Source organism: Suncus etruscus, chromosome X (genome assembly GCF_024139225.1).
Source record: "Suncus etruscus isolate mSunEtr1 chromosome X, mSunEtr1.pri.cur, whole genome shotgun sequence".
NCBI lineage: Eukaryota > Metazoa > Chordata > Mammalia > Eulipotyphla > Soricidae > Suncus > Suncus etruscus.
This window is the reverse complement of record NC_064868.1, coordinates 67797707-67820948: the sequence shown is the minus strand read 5'-3', so window position 1 is coordinate 67820948 and position 23242 is coordinate 67797707. Positions and strand designations below refer to the sequence as shown.

The following is a 23242-nucleotide window of genomic DNA, read 5'->3' as shown; positions in this document are numbered from 1 at the left end:
TGATTGCTCTTTTAAAATAAATTCTTACTCAGCACTATATAGTAAGGAAGTCATTCGTAATATGTAGCTATTTACATATTAATTAAATGAAATTATATAAAATCAAATATTAAATTAATAGGATTAAATTTAAAATTATTTTCTTATTCAGTCTAACCACATATCAAGTGGTAACATCTACGTACTGCATCTTTAAGATAATTTTTAATATAAATATGCTTGGCTGAGTGTTACTATTGATAAAATATTGCTGCTAGGTAGCAGATGGGGAATAAAGGAGCAAGGCAACACTGTAAGGAAATTGACAGTGGTGGTGGGATTGGCATCAGAATATTATTTTTCTAAAACCTAACTATGAATAGCAACATAAATTACAGTTCTTTAATTATATAAAAAATCTTTAATGGCTGTTTGGTGTAGTGGTAGGGGATGTATCCAGATTAGAAGAAATATGGTTTCTACTCTTAGTTAACTCATTTCATGGTGTTATCTGTATTATTATCTGAGCCTATTGAGAATTGAATATACCGCTTATATATTAGAGCTTAATATTTTAAGTGCATGAGGTTAGAGTCTAAATAGAAATACAATATTGACAACTGCAGTGATTTTTCTTTTCTACTTGCTAGAATGATGAGTCTAGCTCTTGCTTCTAAAACTTCAAATGCACTTGAAAACTGCCAAATTATTCCCCAAAATGGTACACTAAACTAATTTATGTTCCTTCAGAAAATTTTGACTTTTATATAATTTCACTTTTTCTATTACTAACAGTCCTTGCATTTTTCTGTTTATGGTTTAAATAAGTGATTTTTAGGGGTCCCTTATATTTTTAAATTTGATTGTAGGATTAAGGCTTGATTACAGTAGGCATACAGATGAAAGTTTCCTCACTTTTTAGGTGCAGTTATAAAAAACAGTTCACATTTAAAAATAATCATGTATTACACTATTATTTTCTCACCAGAATGCCATTTTTATATTTAGTATTCTAAATAAAATTATTGGCATTCTTTAGTTTTACTGGCAATGAAATGAGATAATTGCCAGAAATGGAAGCCTGATGTACTAGTTAATGGATTATATATGGCTCTTTTTGTTTGTTAATTTTGGAGACCATGCCTTGATGGTGCATATGATACATCCAGCTCTGTACTCAGAAATGACTCATGGAGCTAATCATATGGGTTACCAGGGATGGAAATCTGGTCAGCTGCATGGAAGTGTCCTTTCTTTGGCTCTATTTTTTTGTTTTGAATTTTAAATATTCACAATTTAAAGCTAAACATTTATTTATTTTATTCTGATTGGGCCACTCCCAGTGATGCTCAGTGGATACTCCTGGCTATGTGCTGAAATTGCTCCTGGCTTGGAGGACCATATGAGACTCTGAAGGAATCTGTATGTAGTAGGTTAGCTTGAGCAAAGCGAATGCCTTACCACTTTCACCACTGCTCCAGCCCCTAAAGCTTAAACTTTTTGTCTTCAATTCAAATTATGAGATTATTTCTAGATTCTCTTATTCCCAAATTAATCATATCCATTATACATATTCATAGGTGAATATATCCTTTATCAATTTTTAAATTCTTTTTACATGGGGTTGGAGTGATAGAACAGTGGTAGGATCTTTGACTTGCACATGACCAACCCAGGTATGATTCCAAGAATCCTATATGGTCCCCCAAGTCTGCCAGAGTGATTTCTGAGCAAAGAGCCAGGAGTTACCTCTGAGCACTACAGGGTGTGGCCCAGAAACAAAATAAAAAATATACTTTGAAATTCTTTTTACAGTTATTAAAATTACCAGAGATTTTAAAAGTTAAGATGTATATAATAATAGGAGACTGAAAAATCACAAAAAAACAGAAAGCCATTAAGCCCTGTTCAAGTATGCACATAATTATCTGTTATGTTGATAAGATCATATAATTATTACCATGCTTTTATTAGGAAACATTGAATATTTTAAATTTCAAAACTATAAAACTGTACAATTATTTTTGAAAAATAGTATATTACACCAACTAAATTTGAAAATAATGAATAAAATCCTGTTTCCCTTGGCAACAATAATTTCTTTGAAGAATCTAAATAAGGTCATTGGTATATTCACAGGTAAACACTTCATTCCTTAATGTCCAATTAAAGTAAAACAAAACATCAGCACATAGATTGTAATACTTTTATAAAAATTCATTTTCAATCCTTTTTATCAAAATATTAGTAAAGAGATATATTAACTGAAATACTAACAAATAGTCCTGTTGTTATTACCATAGAATTCATTAATATCAGAGTAAGTAGAAACATGTCTTAGTATACCCTTTCCTTTGCATAACATTCTGTATCTCTGCTGCCTAATAAATGAACAAGTTCTGATTTATTGTTTTATTATTATTATTATTATTATTATTATTATTATTATTTGTTTGTTTTCTTTTTTGGGTCACACCCGGAAGTGCTCAGGGGTTACTCCTGACTCTACAGTCAGAAATCATTCCTGGCAGACTCGGGGGACCATATGGGATGCCGGGATTCAAACTACCATCTTTCCGCATGCAAGGCAAATGCCTTACCTCCATGCTATTTTTCTGGCCCCTATTATTATTACTATTACTATTATTATTATTACTTACTATTACTACTACTGCTGCTGCTGCTGCTGCTACTACTACTACTACTACTACTACTGTTACTCAGATGATTTAATAGGTCAATATCTGCAATATTTTATTTTTACCCATTAAAATAAGCATATTAGCAACTTTATTTGTATGTGTGCAATGCACTGTCTCTTGAATATATATCTCTACATTTTCTCCTCTAACCTTTTTCTAGGTAACTTTTTTAAAGAAAACTATTTTATTTCACTAAAATAAAAAATAGATTGTAACTTGGTTTCTCTTTAAACTAATGCATTTCATGTTTCTTTTCACAGCCTATGAGCAGATTGCATTTTCTGAATATTTAAAAACTAAAAACTTAACCCCTAATCTTCAATATTTTGTCCTGCATTCCATTGCAATGGCATCAGAAACAGACATTAGTACAATAGATGGTCTCAAAGCGATCAAAAACTTTCTTCACTGTCTTGGACGTTATGGCAACACTCCATTTTTGTTTCCTTTATATGGCCAAGGAGAAATCCCTCAGTGTTTCTGCAGGTAAGACTAACATTGGTTTTCATGTCTCTACTTAAGGTCAAATAGCAGAGGATTAACAGATGATTACATAAAAAGCAAATGAAAATTAGAACAGATATGGTACATTCAATATTTAGTAATTGCAAACATAAATTGTTCTACCACTATATTATGTATTTGCCTCTTGCCAACCTCCATAAAGGATATTTTAGGTTGATCTATTTTTGGGCTTTTGAAATTTAGATTCATGTCTTATGTTCTTATTACTTTTCTTGCTTTCAAGAACTGTGATTTACAATGTTATTGATAGTTGAATTTTAGGCATATATTTCAACAACAACCCTTCCACCAGTTTAAACGCTCATCACCAGTATTTTCATAGTCCATCTTCTTGCAACCATATCAACCCCCTTCTTGCCACCTTGAGAGCCACATTCCAAAGTTCAGTGGTTGTAGCTTAGATCACATGTTTTCAGGTAGATGTATAGCTTTAACACTGTCCCATATCACCAGTATAACCAGAGCCTTGAACCCTATTTCCACTATTACTTCTTTTTCTCATCTTCTCTCGTCACACCTTGATTTCTTCTTTGTACTCCTCCCTTAGATCTGAGTTCTAAAGTAATCTAGGCATTCCCCTTTACTATATTATATTTCCTCATCATATTATTCTACATACCAAAGGTAAGTGAGATAATCCTGTGTTTATCTTTCACTTTCTGAAAATATGTTGAGCTTTACTCAACATATTTTCAAGTACCAATGAGATTGTAAGTTTCCAATAAAATTGCATAATTTCATGATTCCTTGAAGCTGCATAGTATTCCATTGTGTATATAAACCACGTCTTCACAAAACAGTCATCTCCCATTTGTTAACTAGGTTGATTCCACATATTATCTATTGTGCAAAGTGGAGCAATGTATAATGATATGCATATGTCCCTTTGAATGAATGTTTTTAAGTTTCAGGGGTAGACAAAAGTGAAATTGATGGATCCTATGGTAACTGAAGTCTAATTTTACTGAGGACTCTCTATACTATTTTCTGTGACGTCTGAACTGGACAAAATTCATACCAGCAGTGGATGAAAATTCCTTTTGCATTATATCACTGTGAGCACAGATTTTTCCTACTATTTTTGATATGTGCCATTCTTAGTGGTGTAAGAAGATATGTCATTGTTGTCATAATTTGGGTTTCCCAAATAATAAAGTGATGTTGAACACTATTCCATGTGGCTATTGGTAGTCTGCTTGTCTTCCTTGAAAAGTTTCTTTTTATTTCCTTGCACCATTATTGATCAATTTTTGAAAAAAAATTTTTTGAGTATATATTCTGGATATGAAGCCATTTTCTGATTTGTTAAGTATAAATATTTGCCCCATATATTAACTGTCCTTTAGTTTTAGCTGCCATATAGAGAATTTTTAGTTTGACGATGTCACTTTTGCTTTTTTTTTTACTTTGTGGTTAGCCACTTGCAAAAAAGTAAACTCAGACCCCCAGCTAACACCATGTACAAAGTTAAATCCAAGTGGATTAAAGCACTTAATATCAGACCTGAAACCATAAGGTATGTAGAACAACATGTAAGTAAAAACTCCATAACATTGAGACTAAAGGTATCTTTAAGGAGGAAACAGTACTCTCCAAACAAGTGGAAGCACAAATTAACAGATGGGAATGTATTAAGCTGAAAAGCTGCTGCACCTCAAAGGAAATAGTGCCCAGAATACAAGAGCCACCCACTGTGTGGAAGAAACTATTCACCCAATATCTACCAAGTATGGGGCTAATATCCAAATTTTACAAGGCATTGACAGAACTTTACAAGAAAATATCATCTAATCCCTTCAGCAAATGGGAAAAAGTAATGAACAGACACTTTGCCAAAGAAGAAATACAAATGGCCAAAAGGCACATGAAAAAATGCTCCACAACACTAATCATCAGGGAGACCTAAATCAAAACAACTATGAGGTAACATCTCACACCACAGAGATTGGAGCACATCACAAAGAATGAGAACAAGTAGTGCTGGCGGGGATGTGGAAAGAAAAGAACTCTTATTCACTGTGGTACATATACACAGTGGAATATTGTGCAGCCATCAGGAGAGATGAAGTCATGAAATTTTCCTATACATGGATGGACATGAAATCTATTATGCTGAGTGAAATAAGCCAGAGGGAGAGAGACACAGAATAGACTCACTCATCTATGGGGTTTAAGAAAAATAAAATACATTTTTGTAATAATCCCCAGAGACAAAAGAGAGGAGGGCTGGAATGTCCAGATCATCACATGAAGCTCACCACAAAGATTGATGAGTACAGTTAGAGAAGTAACTACATTGAGAACTATCATAACAATGTGAATGAATGAGGGAAGTAGAAAGCCTGTCTTGAGTACAAGGGGGTGGGGTGAGGAGGAGGGAGAATTGGGACATTGGTGATGGAAATGTTGTCCTGCTGAAGGGGATGTTCTTTACATGACTGAAACCAAACTACAATAATATTTGTAACCAAGGTGTTTAAATAAAGATATTAAATAAGAAGATGTAACATTAAAAAATGATTAATTATGATTCTTGATAAGGTCAGCATGCCTAGGAAAATTCTAATACGTGTCAAATACACGTTGAAATTAGGAGCCTATAAATTGATGTATTTTGATTTTTTGCCAATATCTTGCTGTTAGATGTAGAAATAACCTAGAGAAATAAATGTAGTTGCTTTGTAGCACAGAGGCTCAGGCCAAAGCATTTAGTCACTTTCAGCATCCACCAAAAAAAAAAAGGTTTGTGTTTCTTCTTATTCTTTTTTTAATATATATAGGCTAGGTAAATATTGGGGAAATTAGAATGGGAATTCCCTTGGCCTAAGAGATACAGGGTTTCTCCGCCCTTCAAGCATATTGCCATGGGAACAAATACAGGCTCCATACTCACCCATTTACAGCACCCCAAGGTCTTTTTATCATGCTGGGAAACTTTCCACTCAGATGTGGGTGATGACACCCCATCTCTGTAGCGGGAGCTATTGTTATTTGCGTAGGTCATAGGGTGAAGGCTAGGAGAGAGCTTTTCTTCATGGTTCTTGGAGTTCTGTTCCATTACTGTTGTTGTGATCAGTCTTTTTAATTAGTGGTCCTGTTTTTTTATTTATATATTGACCAAAGTGGATTACAAATCTTTCACAGTAATTTTAGGAACATAATGACATTAAATAAGGGGCATTCCAAACACCAATGTCCTCCTACCACTCCTGCTCCCCGCATGCATCTCACATCCCCCCCTCTTTTACCCCCCAGATTGCTAGCATAAGTGGTCCCCTCTGTGTCTAGCATGTTGTAGATTGAATGTCAATTCTGTTGTCGTTGGCATGGATATGGTGTTTAAGTCTGATCATTTTTATAATTTCTACTTAGTTTTCATACAAATGTCTGGCCCAAAAACCAAAAAAACAAAAACAAAAACAAAACAAAACAAAACTGTGAACTACCATATCACACCACAGAGATTGGCACACATCACAAAGAATGAGAACAAGCAGTGTCTGTCGGGATGTGGAGAGAAAGGAACTTTTATTGACTGCTGGTGGGAGTGCTGTCTAGTCCAACCTTTATGGAAAACAATATGGAGATTCTGCATAAAATTGAAAAATGAGCTCCCATATGATCCAGCTATACAACTCATAGAGATATACCTTAGGGACACAAAAATACAATTCAAAAATCCCTTCCTCACAGGTATATTTATTGCAGCACTATTTACAATAGCCAGACTCTAGAAACAACCAAGACGCCCTTCAACAGAGGAATGGCTAACAGAACTGTTGTTTGTATACATAATGGAATATTATGCAGCCATCAGGAGAGATAAAGTCATGAAATTTTTCAATACATGGATGTGCATGGAATCTATTATGCTAAGCATAATAAGTCAGAGTGAGAAAAATAATTACAGAATCATCTCACTGATCTATGGTTTTAAAGAAAAAAGTAAGCACATTATTGTAATAATCTCAGAGACATAGAGTTAAGGGCCGGAAGGAGCAGCTCACAATATGCAGTTCACAACAAAGAGTGGTGAATGCTGGTATGGAATTTAGTACACTAACAACTAGCATGACGTTGTTAATGACTGAGAGATGTAAAATTCCTATATCAAATACAGGCAGGGAAGGAGGAGTAGGGAGTTCAGGGGCATTCGTGGTGGGAATGTAGCACTGGTGAAAAGGGGTGTTCGGTTTATCCCTGAATTCCAATTCAATCATGCTTTAAATCATGGTGCTTATATAAATATTTTATAAAATAAAATAAAGTTAGGGTGTCTACCTTTTGTTTACAGGGACCACTGTGGACAAAGAGGCTGAAGGGTTATTTTATACCTGGTAAAATTGAGGCATTAAAACTTCTTGTTAGTCATTGCTACAGCAGGTGTCCCAGGCTTCCAATAATATTCTTCACCTGGATCTGTAGATAAATACAACAGGACATCACTATAGAACTTTGTAGTTATAGGTTATTGCATACCTGTTCACTCTAAACCACTGTTTCCATCGTTGCTGGTTTCTTTAAGATAGTCGTGGCTTTGTGTTGTCCCCCTTCCACTTCATTTGAACACTTCTTATATGCTTGCACCTATGGTGTTTGGAGTTTTTACCCTTATGAACCTTGTATTTGTTCATGAGTTACTATATGAAATGTGATATATATTATAAATACTTCAAAGAAGTGCTATCAATCTGTATTTATTCTTCTTCTGGCTTACATTGTTTAACATAATAATTTCTAGATCCATCCATTTTGTTGCAAAATCCATGCTTGTATTATTTCTAGCTTCTATGTAGTATTCCATTATGTATAAATACCACATCTTCAGGATTCACTTATCTGTTGTTGGGTACTGAAGTTGGTTCCAAAGTTTGGCTATTGTGCTGAGTGCTGAGATAAATAGTGGGATTCATACTTTGGGATGACTATCCTTCCATCTTGGGGATAGCTACCCAGGAGATCGACTGCTGGGTCATATGGCAGCTCAATTCTGAGTTTACTGAGCACCATCCATATTGTTTTCCATAGGAATTGGACCAGGCAACATTCCCAACAGCAGGGTATGAGCATTCCTTTCTCACCACATCCCCACCAACAGAGGTTGGACCCATTATTTTTGATGTGTGCCATCCTCACTGGTGTCAGGTGGTACCTCATTGTTGTTTTGATTTGGAATTCCCTAATGATGAGTGATGGTGAACATGTTTTCATGTTTCTCTTGGCCATCTTTCGGTCTTCCTCAGAGAAGTGTCTATTCATTTCTTCACCCATTTTAATATGGATTTATTAGATTTTGTGGAGCTCAGATTTCTGAATTCTTTGTATATCCTAGATATCAACCCTATATCTGATGTATTTAGTGCGAAATTTTCTCCCATTCTGTTATCTGTCTTGTAGTTTCAGTCAGTGTTTCTTTTGCCATACCGAAACATTTTAGTTTGATGTAGTTCCATTTATTTACATTTGATGATATTACTCTTGCCATTGGCATTCCATGATCAAAGAATTTTTGAGGTATAATTCATGATGTTTTCTGCCTATTAATTTCTCAATGAACTTTATAAACTCGGGTCTGATTTCAAGGTCTTTAATACTTTTTGCATAAATTTTTGTGTAAGGTGTGACATATTGGATCAATCTTTAGTTTCTTACAGGTGGTTATCCAGTGTTTCCAACACCATTTGTTGAAGAGACTGTCTTTGTTCCATTTCAGGTTCTTGGATCCTTTGTCAAATATTAGTTGACCATAGATTTGGGGGTATATCTCTAGATGTTCTGTTTTAACCCACAGGTCTGATACTCTATCTTTGTTCCAGTACCATGCTGTTTTGATGACTAAGGCTTCAGATTAGGTAAAGATATGCCACTTAGTTTCTTGTTTTTCAGTATGACTTTGGCTTACCTAGATATTTTATGGTTCCTGAAGAACTTTATAAATGATTGTTCTAGTTCCTTAAAAATGGTGTCTGAATTTGGATAGGGATTGCATTGAATCTATATAGTAAATTAGGTAATATAGTAATTTTGTTTATGTTGATTATTCATATCCATGAGCAGGGGATGTTCTTCCATTTGCTTAGGTCCTCTTCAATTTCTTTTTGAAGCATTTTGAAGTTTTCATAGTACAGGTCTTTCACTTCTCTTGTCAGGTTGATTCCTAGATACTTTATATTTTTAGATATTATTTTAAATGGGATTGACTCCTTAATGGCATTCTCCTCTACTTCGTTATTTGTATAGAGGAATGCTATTGTCTCTTGTGGATTGATTTTGTAGCCAGCTCCTTTGCTGTATTGGCTTATTGTTTCTAGGATTTTTACTGTGGACTTTTTAGAATTTTCCATGTATATCATAATATCATCTGGAAAAAGAGATAGTTTGACTTTTTCTTTCCCATATCTGGATTCCTTGTTGCCCCTTCTCTTGTCTGATTACTATTGCTAGGACTTATAAAGCTATGTTGAATAAGAATGGAGAAAGTGGGCAGACTTGCCTAGTTCCTAACCTTAGTGGAAATTATTTTAGTTATTTTTGCCATTAAGGATAATGTTGCTTGTGTGATTTTTATAGAAAGCTGTAACTATCTTGTGGAAGGTTCCTTCCAATCCTTTTCTTAAAAGTATTTTCAGTATGAATGGGTATTGGATTTTGTCAAATGTCTTCTCTGCATCGATCGATATGATCATGTGGTTTTTGTCTTTCTTCTTGATGTGATGTATAATGTTCATTGTACCATCCTTGTATCCCTGTGATGAAACCCGCTTTGTCATAGTGTATAATCTTTTTGATGTATAGTTGGATTCAATTTGCTAGTATTTTGTTAAGGATTTTTGCATCTATGTTCATTAGTGAGATTGTTCTGTAGTTTTCTTTCTTGGCGGTGTCTTTGCCGTCTTTTGAAATGAGTATGATATTCACCTCGTAAAAGATGTTAGGAAGGATTCCTGTCTTTTCAATGTTTTGGAAGAGTCTGAGAATCAGTGGTTGATAGAATTCACCTGTAAAACCATCTGGACCTGGACTTTTGTTCTTGGAGAGTTTCTTAATTACTGTTTCAATTTCCTTAGATGCGATTGTACTGTTTAGGCTTTCTACATCCTGCTTATCAAGTCTCGGAAGATGACATTTTTTCAGAAATCTATCAGTTTCTTCTGGGTTCTCTAGCCTAACAGAATACAGTAGTTCATAGAACACTCTAATGATGTCTTAGATTTCTTGGGGTTTTGTTTTAATTTCTCCCCTTTGATTGTGATCCTAATCATTTTGGTGTTTTCCCTTTTTTGGTGAGTCTTGCCAGTGGTTTGTCTATCTTGTTTATTCTTTTGAAAAACAAAATCCTGGTCTCAATAATTTTTGTATTGTTTTCTTAGTTTCTAAGTTGTTTATTTCTGCTATGGGTTTTATAATTTCTTTTCTTCTGGCTGTGTTTGGGTTTTTTTTACTGCTGTTTTTCTAGCTCCTTAGATGTTCTTTTAAACTGTTGATATTGTCATTTTCCTCTTTTCTGATGTAGGTCTCTATAGCCATGAGTTTCCTGCTAATTACTCCTTTTGCTGTGTCCCACAGATTTTGACAATTTGCCTCTTCATTATCATTCGTCTCAAGTAATCATTTCATTTTTTTCCTTGATTTAATTTTGATCCAGCTGCTGTTGAGTAGCATGTTGCTTAATCTCCAGGTGTTGGATTTTCTCCACAGTTTCTTTTTACAGTCAATTTTGATCTCTGTTGTGTAATTATCTGATGGGGTTCTTTTAATAACCTTTATATATGTGACTTTGTGCAAGTTAAATTTATATCCTAAGACATGGTCTATTATAGAGAAGGTTCCATGTGCACTTGAGAAAAATGTGTAATTTCCTTTAATTTCTCATTTAGAGCTCTTATGTCTTTGCTAGATTTTTGTCTGATGCATATCTCTAGTGGTGATAGTGGACTATTGAAATGTCCTACTGCTATAACATTTCCTGCCATATAATTCTATAGATTTGTTAGCAAATGCCTTATATATTTTGTTAGCTCTAGAGTTGGCACATAAATATTGAGCAGAGTTAGTACGTCTTGTTCTAACATTCCCCTGATCAATAAGTTGTGACACTATTGGTCTCTGAGCACTTTCTTGAGGTTAAATGCAATTTGGTCTGATATAAGAATGTCTGTCACAGCTTTTTTTGTTTTCCATTGGCTTGAATAATTTTGATGCCCATCCTTTTAATCTAAGCCTGTGATATCTGGTTATTATTATCTGCTCCAAACCTCTACTCTGTTTCTTTTAATGGGGGAATTTAGCCTATTAATATTTAGGAGATTATTGACAAAAGGGTTATTATGCTATTGTATTGAATATAGTGTTTGTTGTTATAATTGGGGGTTTGGATTGTGTAATACATTTTTGAGTAGTTCATTTAGAGTGCATTTATCACAAATAGTGTGAGTTCCTTTTTTTCTAAGAATCTTTTTAGTTTTCTCTCTCATATGAATGAGAGTTCTACTGGGCTGTGGACTCTAGGTTGGAAGTTTCAGTAATTTAAATATGTCATTCCACTGTCTTCTTGCTTAAATTTTTTCAAATGGGAGTTTTATTTTTATGTCTCTTACTTTGTACTTAAGGGTTTTTCTCTCCCTTATTGATTTAAAGAATTAATCTTTCTGTTTGTTTTATTGCCAATTAGAGGACTATATGGCCTGGTGTTGGTCTGTTAGGGTCTGTATTATTAGGTACTCTTTTGCATCCTGGATTTGTACAGAAGTTTTCCCTCCCATATGAATGAGAGTTTTTCTGGGTACTGGACTCTCAGTTGGAAGTTACTTTCATCTTCTTGCTTAATTTTTTCAAATGGGAGTTTCATTTTTATGTCCCTTCCTTTGTACTTGAGGGTTTTTCTCTCCCTTATTGCTTTAAAGAATTCATCCTTTTCTTTGTTTTATTGCCAATTACAGTATTATATGTCTTGGTGTTGGTCTGTTAGGGTCTATTTTATTAGGGACTCTTTTTGCGTCCTGGATTTGTACGGATGTCTTTTTCCAGAGAGTGGAAAAATTCTCTGCTATTAATTCCCTCACTACTTGTTCTTTTTTCTTTCTATCCCCTTATGGTATTCCTACAATTCAAAAGTTATTTCTTTTATCTTTGTTCATAAGGTACCTAACCTTTTCTTCCATTGTTTTGTCTCTTGCTTTCTTATTGACTTCTCTGTCATTTTTCTTTTGTAGTTTTTCAAGTTCCTCTATAAAGTCTTCTGTGTAATTTTGCTATTATGGCTTGTTAATATGCTTTATATTTCCCTTAGATTCAATTGTATGGTTTCTTTCAACTTTTCTAAAAGTTCTATGAGTTGGTTGAATTGTTCATTTATAGATTTCTTAATCTCGCAGACTATGCAGACCAGTAATTTCTTGATTTCCTTTGCTAGGACATTCCTTGTCACTTTTAGATTCTCATCTATTAAGCTCATGCGTTTTGGTGGACTTGTAAACTTGATAGGATTTTTCTCCATTTCCCCAGCTTCTAGTCTCTTCCTTAGTTTACCCATATTTCTTTGCATTTGGTGGTTTTGAATGTTGAGCTTTCGGTAATTTAATAAAGTTCTCTCCTATACTTATTTATTAGATGTGCTTGAAAGTATATCTGATTTAGAGGGTTTTTTTCCTAGCCAGGTGATTTGTCTAAGTATGATAGGGATTTTACAAGCTGCTTCAGTGTTTTGCTATCCTGTTTTATGGGCTGTGAACTATCTGAGGAAATTGAATATTAGGTCAGAGCTGACTAGACCTATATGGTATAAGTGAGACAATCTTCGGTTCTCGGGTTCAGAAGAAAGGAGCTGGGCTTTCCCAAACCAAGCCAGGAGACCAGGAGGTCCCAGGGCCAGGTGCTCAGTGTTTGCGGGTTTGGCGAAAATGGGATGGGTGTTTCAATACCTGTCCTGAGTCCCAGCAGCCTGGGGCAAGGTGCATGTGGCTTGCGCGTTTGCTGCATAGGGCCTGGGTGTTCCCAAACCTGCCCGGAGTCCCAGTGGCACAGGGTGAGGTGTGCTCAGCAGAAAGAGGCTGGGTGTTCACAAACCTGGCCAGGTGTCCTGGCAGCCCCGGGCAAGGTGCCCTTTTCTTTTTTTAAAAAAAAATATTTTATTTAAGCACCGTGGTTACAGAATGTTCATTATTGGTGTTCAATCATACACTGTACACTTAGTTTCTTGATTAGATCCATAAACTTTTCCATGGAGTCTGAATCAGACCACATTATCACTTGCAGAGCATCAAAGATCTTTTTTCAACATATTCTTGCCAATGTGGTTTTTTCTTGTCTTGATACCATATTCACTGTTTTTGAGATGATTCTCATTGTCCTTTAATATGCATTTTGTTGGTAACAAGTTATGATGACCTCATTCATAAACGTATGGGTTATTTGTTTTCTTCATAGGACTGCTTGTTTATGTCCTCTCTTTACTTTTAATGAGGTTATTGTCTTTATTATCTTTTCTTGGTCATATTTGTTTTACCTTGATGTACTACAAATTGTTTACTATTTATTATTTTGTCTTTACCAGTGGAATCATATCTTTGAATATACCTTAGAGGTCCAAAACCTGGAGCATTCTGCCTCCATGTATTCTATGAATTTTATGGAATCTGGTTTTGTTTCAGGATATTTGTTTTGTTGATGTTTGTGGAAGGTCTGTTACACAGATCTAATTTTTCTATTTTTTCTCTTTTTATACTTTTTTTCAAAAGATATCAGCTTTAGTCAGTGGATAAGGCTGAAGAATCCTCCCCAGAATGACCTGTTTTTATACTTTTAATTTTTTAAAGAAAATGTATTACATAGTTGACATAACTGATAATAATACATTTGTTTTAGGAAGACCAAAAGCAACATGATTTAAAAATAGAAAATTGAAAGAAAAACTGAAGAGATGGAAGAGAAAGGAAAGAAGAATATTTTTGAAAATTATTGACTCACAATGAATTCATTAAAGCAAGTCTAGTAAGCTTTTTTTTTAAAGGGATGATTTAAAAAAAACACAGTAAAAAACGTTGCGAGAGTGGTAACTGTTGTTTGCATAGGCCCGGCAAAATATGGAGAAAATGGAGGGACAAAAAGCCTTGGCCTAAATACAAGAAGACATTATCCCTGAAGTTTTCTGGAATAAGACTGACTCTGGATTCCAGGCATACTGGGTTCTCCAACCTCTGAGTCATTCATTCTCTGTTGTCTCAGTGAATTTTTTTCACACATTAGCTATTGTTGGTGTCAGGTTTCTGTAGTTAAAGATTCTGGATTCTGTAGATTTGCTTCATCGAAGTCAGGATAATGTGGAGCATCCTCTAGTTTCACCTCACCATTAGATGTGGAGTGCCCTGCCCTGAAAGCAGGTTGTTACTGTTGCTGAGTCATCTGGGTGTTGAGAGAACACTCTTTGGAGTAACTCAATACCAGGGTAGCAGTAGGGTCTTCTTTGGTAGAGGTTTGCTTCCTGGTGATATTGTAGACAATTGTGCTTGTTTCCATAGTTGGTCCATGTTCAGGGGTGTATGGGCAATACCCATTCTTCTGAGGCCTGAGCCAAGTTATTATTGCTAATGTTCAGGGTATTAGGCCTAACTACATTACAAAATTTGTGTTCCTATCTCTATAATATAGGAACTTGTTTGCATATGTAATAGTTTCCCATTTTAATGTGCCTATGCATAAGAGGAACAATGCCACAAGGTATTATTGGTGCCTCTGGGGACAAGGGAACTAGTCCAACAATCTCTTTAACATGGTTCTAACATGTATTCTAAATTGAAAAACTCTTCTACCTGAATTCCTTATTGAACAGATCACAAAAACAAAAAACAGTGGGCAAAATTGTCATTGTATAAGAGGACATTCAACAAGAGTTATAGCAGTTAAGGGAATACATCTAAGATATTCAAAGGAGATATACATGTCTCTTTCATGTCATTAGAAATAGTCAGAGGAGGGTGTTGAATTCAGGACACCACTTTGGTCTGTGATTTGGCCTTCTGGAGTCTGAAAAATAACTCCCAGCAATCCTATATTGATAAATGTCTTTGAGTAGAAACTAATCAGAGACCTAGTATGGTAGCAACCATAGTTACACAGTGAAAGTAGGTGGAGGACAGGAGACCGCTGAGAATACATAAATAGGAACAGAGTACTGGGTTCTTCTCAGTCTGCGAGTCTATTTTTTGACTCTGGTAGCTGGTTGGCAGCTGGCTTGAGTGGGATAATTATGTACTTCATAGGAAGCCAAGAATTGAGGGTAAATATGGTTAAATATGGGGTAATAGGCAGTGGGAGTAAGGAAGTAAATGACTAAAAATGGGTTTCTGGGTGGTGAGCCAAGCGGGGAAGGAAAGTATAAAACATAGACATTCTGTATATTACAAACAGATTAAACCCAATGATATCCTAATCAAATGTCTATACTAGTGCCCCCATATGGTTTCAAAATGGACACTGGAAGAAAGCCAGCCTGTCTTGTGCAGTGTGGGGGTTGTGGAAACTCTGGGGTCCTCCTTAAGCTCCTCTCCGGCACCCACTTCACTGGCACCCTATGTGTGCGGCCCAAGGATAGCCCTGGAGTCTGGGAGGAAGGAGATGGAAGTCTCTTGGGGTGCCCCAAGCCCTGCACCCCCTAGCCTTGGTAAAAAGGCCTTTGGGTGTTGGACCTTATCAAATTCTTTCTCTGCGTCTATTGATATGATCATGTGATTTTTATTTTTCTTCTTGTTGATGTTTGTATGATGTTGATAGATTTATGGATGTTAAACCATCCTTGCATTTTTGGGATGAAACCTACTTGGTCATAGTGTATGATCTTCTTGATGATGCATTGGATCCTATTTGCCAGGATTTTGTTGAAGATCTTTGTATCTATATTCATCAGGGATATTGGTCTGTAATTTTCTTTTTTGGCAGCATCACTGTCTGGTTTGGTATCAAGGTGATGTTGGCTTCATAAAAGCTATTTGGGAGTGTTCCCATTTTTTCAATTTCATGAAAGAGCCTGGCTAGGATTGGTAATATCTCTTGAAAGGTTTGAAATAATGCATTAGTAAATCCATCTGGGCCTGGTTTTTATTTTTAGGCAGATGTTTGATTACAGTTTCAATTTCCTACATAGTGATGGGGGTGTTTAGATATGCTACATCCTCCTTACTTAACCGTGGAAGGTTATAAGTGTCCAGGAATATATCCATTTCTTTTAGCTTCTCATGTTTAGTAGCATAAAGTTTCTCAAAGTAGTCTCTGATTAACCTTTGGCTCTCTAAAATATCTGTCGTGATCTCCCCATTCTCATTTCTAATACCGTATATCATGTTTTTCTCTCTCTGTTTCTTTGTGAATATTGCCAGTGGTCAATCAATCTTATTTATTTTTTCAAAGAACCAACTTCTGCTTTCGTTGATCTTTCGGATTGTTTTTTAGTTTTCCACTTCATTGAGTTCTGCTTTCAGCTTTGTTATTTCCTTCTGTCTCCCTATTTTTGGTTCCTTTTGTTGGTCATTTTCTAATTTTTTGAGCTGCGTCATTAAGTTATTCAGGTATGCCCTTTCTTCATTCCTGATGTGTTCTTGCAAAGCCATAAATTTTCCTCTCAGTACAGCTTTTGCTGTGTTTCATAGATTCTGGCAGTTTGTGTTTTCATTATCATTTGTTTCCAGGAAAGTTTTGATATCCTCTTTGATTTCATCTCAGACCCACTGGTTGTTCAGTAGCAGGCTGTTTAATTTCCAATTGTTAAAGTTTTTCTTCTGTGTTCCTTTGTAGTTCACATCTGATTTCAGAGCCTTGTGGTCAGCAAAGGTAGCCTGCAAGATTTCTATCCTCTTAATTTTATGAAGGTATATTTTATGTGTCAGCATGTGGTCTATCCTGGATAATGACCCATGTACATTGGAGAAGAATATGTATCCAGGGTTTTTTGGTGGAATGTCCTATGTTTGTCTCCTAGTCCTTTTTCTTTCATTTCTCTTTTCAGGGCTAGTATGTTTTTGTTGGGTTTCAGTCTGGTTGACCTATCAAGTGTTGACAGGGCTGTGTTGAGTTCTCCCACAATTATTGTGTTATTATTGATGTCTTTGAGATTTGTTAATAATTGTATTAGATAACTTGCTGGTCTCTCATTGGGTGCATATGTGTTTAAAGTCTGATTTCTTCCTGTTGCACATATCCCTTGATTAGTACAAAGTGTCCATCTTTGTCCCTTACAACTTTTGTGAGTATAAAGTTGGTGTCATCAGATATTAATATGGCCACCCCAGCTTTTTTAGGGGTGCTGTTTGCTTGGATGATTTTCCTCCAGCCTTTGATTTTGAGTTTGTTTGTTCTGATTATTCAGGTGTGTTTCTTGTGGGCAGCAGAAGGTTGGATTCATCTTTTTGACCCATTTTGCCACTCTGTGTCTTTTAATTGGTGAAGTTAGTCCATTGACATTGAGGGAGATGATTGTTATAGTATTTAATGTCATCTTTGTAGACATTTTGCTTCCTTAATTCTCTCTTGCTCTCACTCTCTCTTTTTTTCTCTCAGTCTCTCTCTTTTGCCTTTCTGACATAGTTGTTTCTTTGCACGATCATTATTAAAAGGTGCCATACATATCAATTTATCTCCTTTCAGCTCTCAGTTCTTTTCCAGAGTGATAAGTTACAACTATCATCATTTGGGTGTACCTTTCTCTACTCTAACTGCACTCACAGATCTTTGTTTCAAGCTTTCTACTATGGACTGATCTTCCTGTCCCTCGTCATAGTGTTCTTTGGATTTTATCTACTATTAATAGGTAATAATAACAGTGAGTCTGATTGATGAATGCAACATATGTGGCTTCTTGAGGGTGTCTTGTCCCGCCCACTCCTCCTATGATGGCCAACATTTTGCTGCATTGGCTGGTGGAGGACTCAGTTTACATCTTGTTTGAAAAAGAGTGAGTGTAGGGGCTGGAGAGATAGCATGGAAGTAAGGCATTTGCCTTGCATGCAGAAGAATGTTGGTTCAAATCCCAACATCCCATATGGTTCCCCGAGTCTGCCAGGAGAGATTTCTGAGCATAGATCCAAGAGTAACCCCTGAGCACTGCAGGGTGTGATGCCCCCCCAAAAACAAAATAGAAAAATGAAAAAGAATAAGTATATGGTGACTGTGCTTTGGGACATGATCACATGTGCCATACTTTCTGGAGAAAGAAATATGTAGGGGGATAATTCAAAATGTGTTTCTGTTATGCAGCAAAATATTCAATTCAGTCTTCTAATTCATTTTTACACTTTGTCGATTAACTGGTGCATTTATTGTATTGACAGCAAGAAAGGTAGTTATCATGGAATATTGTGACATCTTATAGGAGCATGGTGTGTTTGCTGGGTCTGCCTTGCCTTAAATTGGACAATTAAGTTTGTATTTTAAGGTTAGTTTTGAGTTTTTTAAGTTTCTGGGTTGTTTTCTGTGAAGTAGTGTATCCTTCCTTGAAACCTGTATGAAATCCTTGCTGGGTGAAGTACTTTTGGCTAGCCATTCATTACCTGAGTATTTTTTCACTATATCCCACCACTACCTTTTTATCTGATAGGCATAAATCTGTTATAAATTTACTATAAATCTTAAGGATTCAACTTGTTTCTAATATTTATTTTTTTATCTTCATCTTTTCAGTATTTTGCCTTATGTTCTTTTTCATCATTGTGTCTAGTGTGTTCCTTGGGGTGTTTTTTTTTTTTTTGCATATGCTTTATCTTGTCCTCTTTATGCATCCAAGATGTGGTTGTATGCCTGCACTCTTTAGCCTGGGAACATTTCATCAATGAAGTCCTTGACTGTTGATTCTTCATAGGGGGTTTCTTCATGAGTCTCTGGGACTTCAATGATTCTTATATTGTTTCTATTTAACTTATCCCAGAGTTCTATTGTCATCTGTTTTATTATTTTGAAGAATTGTTTTAACTTCTCTTCATTTATTTGTAGGCTCTTTTCCAAACTCATCTTCCAGCTCACTGATTCTGTTGTCTCTTACTCTGTTGGAGAGGTCTTCCAGTCAGTTTTCCATTTTGCCTCCTAATTTATTCAGTCCATTTCTTCTGTTTGAAGTTTTCTTATTTCTGCCCTCATATCCTCTTGAATTTAATTTGTCATTCATTTTTTCCTTCATGTTTTCTTTGAGTTCTTGAACATTCTCCATAATTCCTCACTGAAGTACCTATAAGAGAGGCCATGTAGGTGTCCTGTACTTTTTTGGACTTCAGAGATACCATCATCATTATCTAAGCATGGTGGAGTTCTGTGTTGTTTTTCCATTGTGACCTGTGCATTGATTGACCTTTGTGTTGTGCTGGAGTTCATTGACTAGAAACTATGCACATCCATAGAGCAGAGTATCTGCACTTGCTTTGTCTATCTAGCTTCCTCCAGTAGAAGTTGGGGCTCTACTCACCATCCTACTGAGAATTCTCACTTTCTTTCATTGTTGGTGGGGCAGTGATCACCTGCTGCTGTACAGGTCTGCTTGATCCTCTTACAGAGTAAGTGTAGGCTTCCTCCTGCCCTGGGTGGGGGCCGTGCTCACGTAGCAGTCATGCTGTTCTGTCTTCCACCAGTAGGTGCCATTTTACTTCCAGCTCACCTCCTGTAGGTCGGCCTGGCTTTCTGCTTTTGAGGGTGTGTATATGCTCACCTCTATATGTTTATAATTATTTATTTATTTATTATTTTTGTTTTTGTTTTTGGCCCAGACCTGACTGTGCTCAGGGTTTTTTCCTGGCTTTGAGCTCAAAAGTTGCTATTGGCAGACTCAGAGGACTATATGGGATGCTGGGATCAAACCCGGGTCTGTCTTGGGTCAGCTGCTTGTGAAGCAAATGCCCTACTGCTGTGCTATCACTCTGGCCCCATGTTTATATATTCCACAGTTTCAATACAATTTTGCCTTTTATATCTCATGTAAAAGATTAAATATCTTCCTAAATCTTCCTGTAGACATTTAATATTTGATAGTTCTACCATTTATTTACTTGGAATTTATTTTGAACATGTGTATACAGTGTTTATTTCCCCATTTTGTTTTAAAACTATATTTTTCAGTGCTCCTTTCCCCATACTCATTTATAATGCCACCTCTCTGTCTTAAATTTTTTCATATGCATTGGGTCTTTTTGCTAGTTTGCTTCTGCTACCATAACAAATTACCTCAAATTTAATAGTTAAAATAAAACAATTTAATTTGAAAAATACTCATGGTGGTTAGAAGTTTAAAATGGATATATATGATTAACTTTATTTTGTGGCTCTAGGGGAGAATGTTTCTTCTCCAGTTTATAGGAGTGGCTTTTATTGTTTGCCATGTGATCCTTTCTGGTGCTAGCATCATTACACTCTCTGCTTTCATTTTCATAACTTATCTGACTTTGACTCCTCTGCTCTCTGTTTTGTTTCTATAATACTTTGTTTTGTGTGATCTATAGTGATACTGCTTTTCTCATTCTATTTTTCTTTTTTAATTGAATCAATATTAATTACAAAGTTCTAAGCATGTTTATGATGAACTTTTAGGTGTACATTATTTTTTTCAACAGCAATTTTTTCACCAGTGTCTACTACCTTGTCCCCACTTTCCCTACTATTCCTAGCTTGCCTCTGTAGCAGGCATTTTCTTCCTTCTCTGTTGTCCTAATGTTCTGTTTCCCTAATTTATCCCAACACCCCCTCCTACTGACAACCTGAATATTTATTAATAAGTTCTCATGCTCTTTGTTTCTGTTGCCATCGGATTTGATAACCCCATATGAAATTACTTTATATGTCAGATGTACTGTGCTGAAAAACATTTTGTGAAAATTTACATTCATGATTAAATTGCACCCATAAGAAGATCCATATCATCTCACTATACACACATTTTACCTTGCTCTGTAAAGGATTATATTTATAGATTCCAGGGATTAACATGCCTACATTTTAGTGTGAGAAACTTTTATCTTAACACAGTCATCTCTGTGTTCCTTGAATTATTCTTCTGTATTTAATTCATTCCTTTTTCAGAATACTTTACCATCTGATAGACAATCCACATAGTAGTTTGGGGAAGTCAAATTCTGTTTATTGTCTAGTGTGTTTTCACAGAATGTTAGTTTCTTTATTGTAATTTTGTATAAAATCATAATATGAGAACATTCTTGACAATCTAATGCATCTTAAGTTTGATCATATTACTATAGAACATTTTAACAGTTGCTGATATCAAGTGTGTAGTATTGCTTGCCTTGATCTACTTTCATAATTTTTAATTTTTATTTGTACACAGTGCTCTACAAAACTATTAATAATAAACTTTTAAGTATAAAGTGTTCCAATACCACAGCATGCCAGTGTCTCAAAGTCCAGTTCCACCCACCACTCACAGAACACTGCTCTTTCAATAAATAAGCTCTGTAGGCCAATTTTAAGTGTCTGTTGCCATTAGCCTTTTTTTGTTTTGTTTTGTTTTATTGCTCTTGTCTCATGTTACTCCTGGCTCTGCACTTAGGAATTACTCCTGGGTCAGTTGGATGAATATGTGGAATACCGGGGACCAAACCTGAGTTGGCCAGTTATAAAGCAAATATTCTATCTGCTGTACTATTGCTTTTGCCTGGCCCCAGCCAGGTGTTATTTTACTTACTATGTTTTGTTTTATTTTATATATGAGGGAGATCATTTTATATTTGTTGTTCTCCCTCTCATTAATTTTATTCAGCATGATACCCTCTGGTACTTTCCATCATGGAGCAGTAGATTACTGAATCTATCTTTTTTTTTTTTTCAGTTTTGGGGCTACACCTAACTGTGCGCAGGCTAACTTCTGACTCTGTACTCAGTGATCACCCCTATTGTGCTTGGGAAATCATATTGGATGCTAGGGATTTAACTGTGTGCAAAGCAAGTGCAAGGCTATGTGCAAGGCAAGTGTCTTGCCCATTATACTTGCTCTCTGGTTCCCATCATTTTTTTCTTATAGCAGACTAGTATTCTACTATGTGCATATACATATATATGTACATGAATCACATGTTATTCATCCATTTTTCTTGGGCACTTCATTTTTTGCCATATATTGGCTATTGTGAATAGTGCTACAATAAAATTTAGCATATTTTATTGATAAAATATATTTTTATAATATAAAATCCTCAATGTGTGGAGAGATAACTGGCTCTAAATATAAAAGCTGTAATCTTTCTCTACCAAGGTCTTTAGATATAAACAATTTATTTCTCTTTCTCTCTCTGTGGTGATTTTTTCTTTCCTTATACTTTAAAGAGCCAGATATTATGCTAGCCGCCTTATTTAGATCATAAGCCGTTCTTTTTCTGATGGAGGCATTAATATCCAAGTCCCTAGATTAATAAAATTGGCTAACTTCTTAGAGCTTCTGCAGCAATAAATCATGTGTACTGCTTTAATCTTCAATTCCCAACTTTGTTTTGCTTTCTTGTAAGATAAGGACAATCTTCAAGATTTTCCCAGCTCATTTTATTTTTTTCTTTAAGACTTAAAAAATCTTATCTCTTGTCATTTCCTTTTATTTTGCTGCAGGTGGTCCTCATCAGTCACCACTTGAAATTATTTGTAGCCTGCGTGCCTTAGGTTTTATAATTTGGGGAGGATAATTGAGTTTTCCTATCTATCTATCTACCTATCTATCTTATCTATCTTTTGTATCTATCCTTGTAGCTTAGTCACAATTTTAGTTGTTCATATTACATTATTAGTGATATCTCACAAATATCAAAATATTACTTTCCTTATGAGAGATTTTTAATATTCTGATAGTGAAAATAAGTTATAAAATATTATTTCCTATAAGACCAACTATCAAAGATAAGATGCTTAGTGTTGAATAATGCCTTAATTTTGAACATACGAATGCTTATTCTTATTTTTCTTTTGTCTTCTAGGATGTGTGCTGTCTTTGGTGGAATTTATTGTCTTCGCCATTCTGTTCATTACCTTGTTCTGGACAAAGAATCTAGAAAGTAAGAATGTATCTTTCC

The 23242-nt window shown here is 35.4% G+C and overlaps 2 protein-coding genes across 2 annotated transcripts in view; one reads left to right on the top strand and one right to left on the bottom strand.

Annotated features, from left to right (window-relative positions):
- PCDH11X (protocadherin 11 X-linked) overlaps positions 1–23242 on the bottom strand; it is a 1221358-nt gene that overhangs the window by 468011 nt on the left and 730105 nt on the right. The window lies entirely within an intron of this gene.
- Positions 1–23242, top strand: part of CHM (CHM Rab escort protein) — a 199593-nt gene that overhangs the window by 109702 nt on the left and 66649 nt on the right. Inside the window, exons 8-9 of the mRNA XM_049766603.1 lie at positions 2942–3167; positions 23147–23224. Of these exons, the coding sequence (XP_049622560.1) occupies positions 2942–3167; positions 23147–23224 (304 nt within the window). The remainder of the gene's footprint in view (positions 1–2941; positions 3168–23146; positions 23225–23242) is intronic.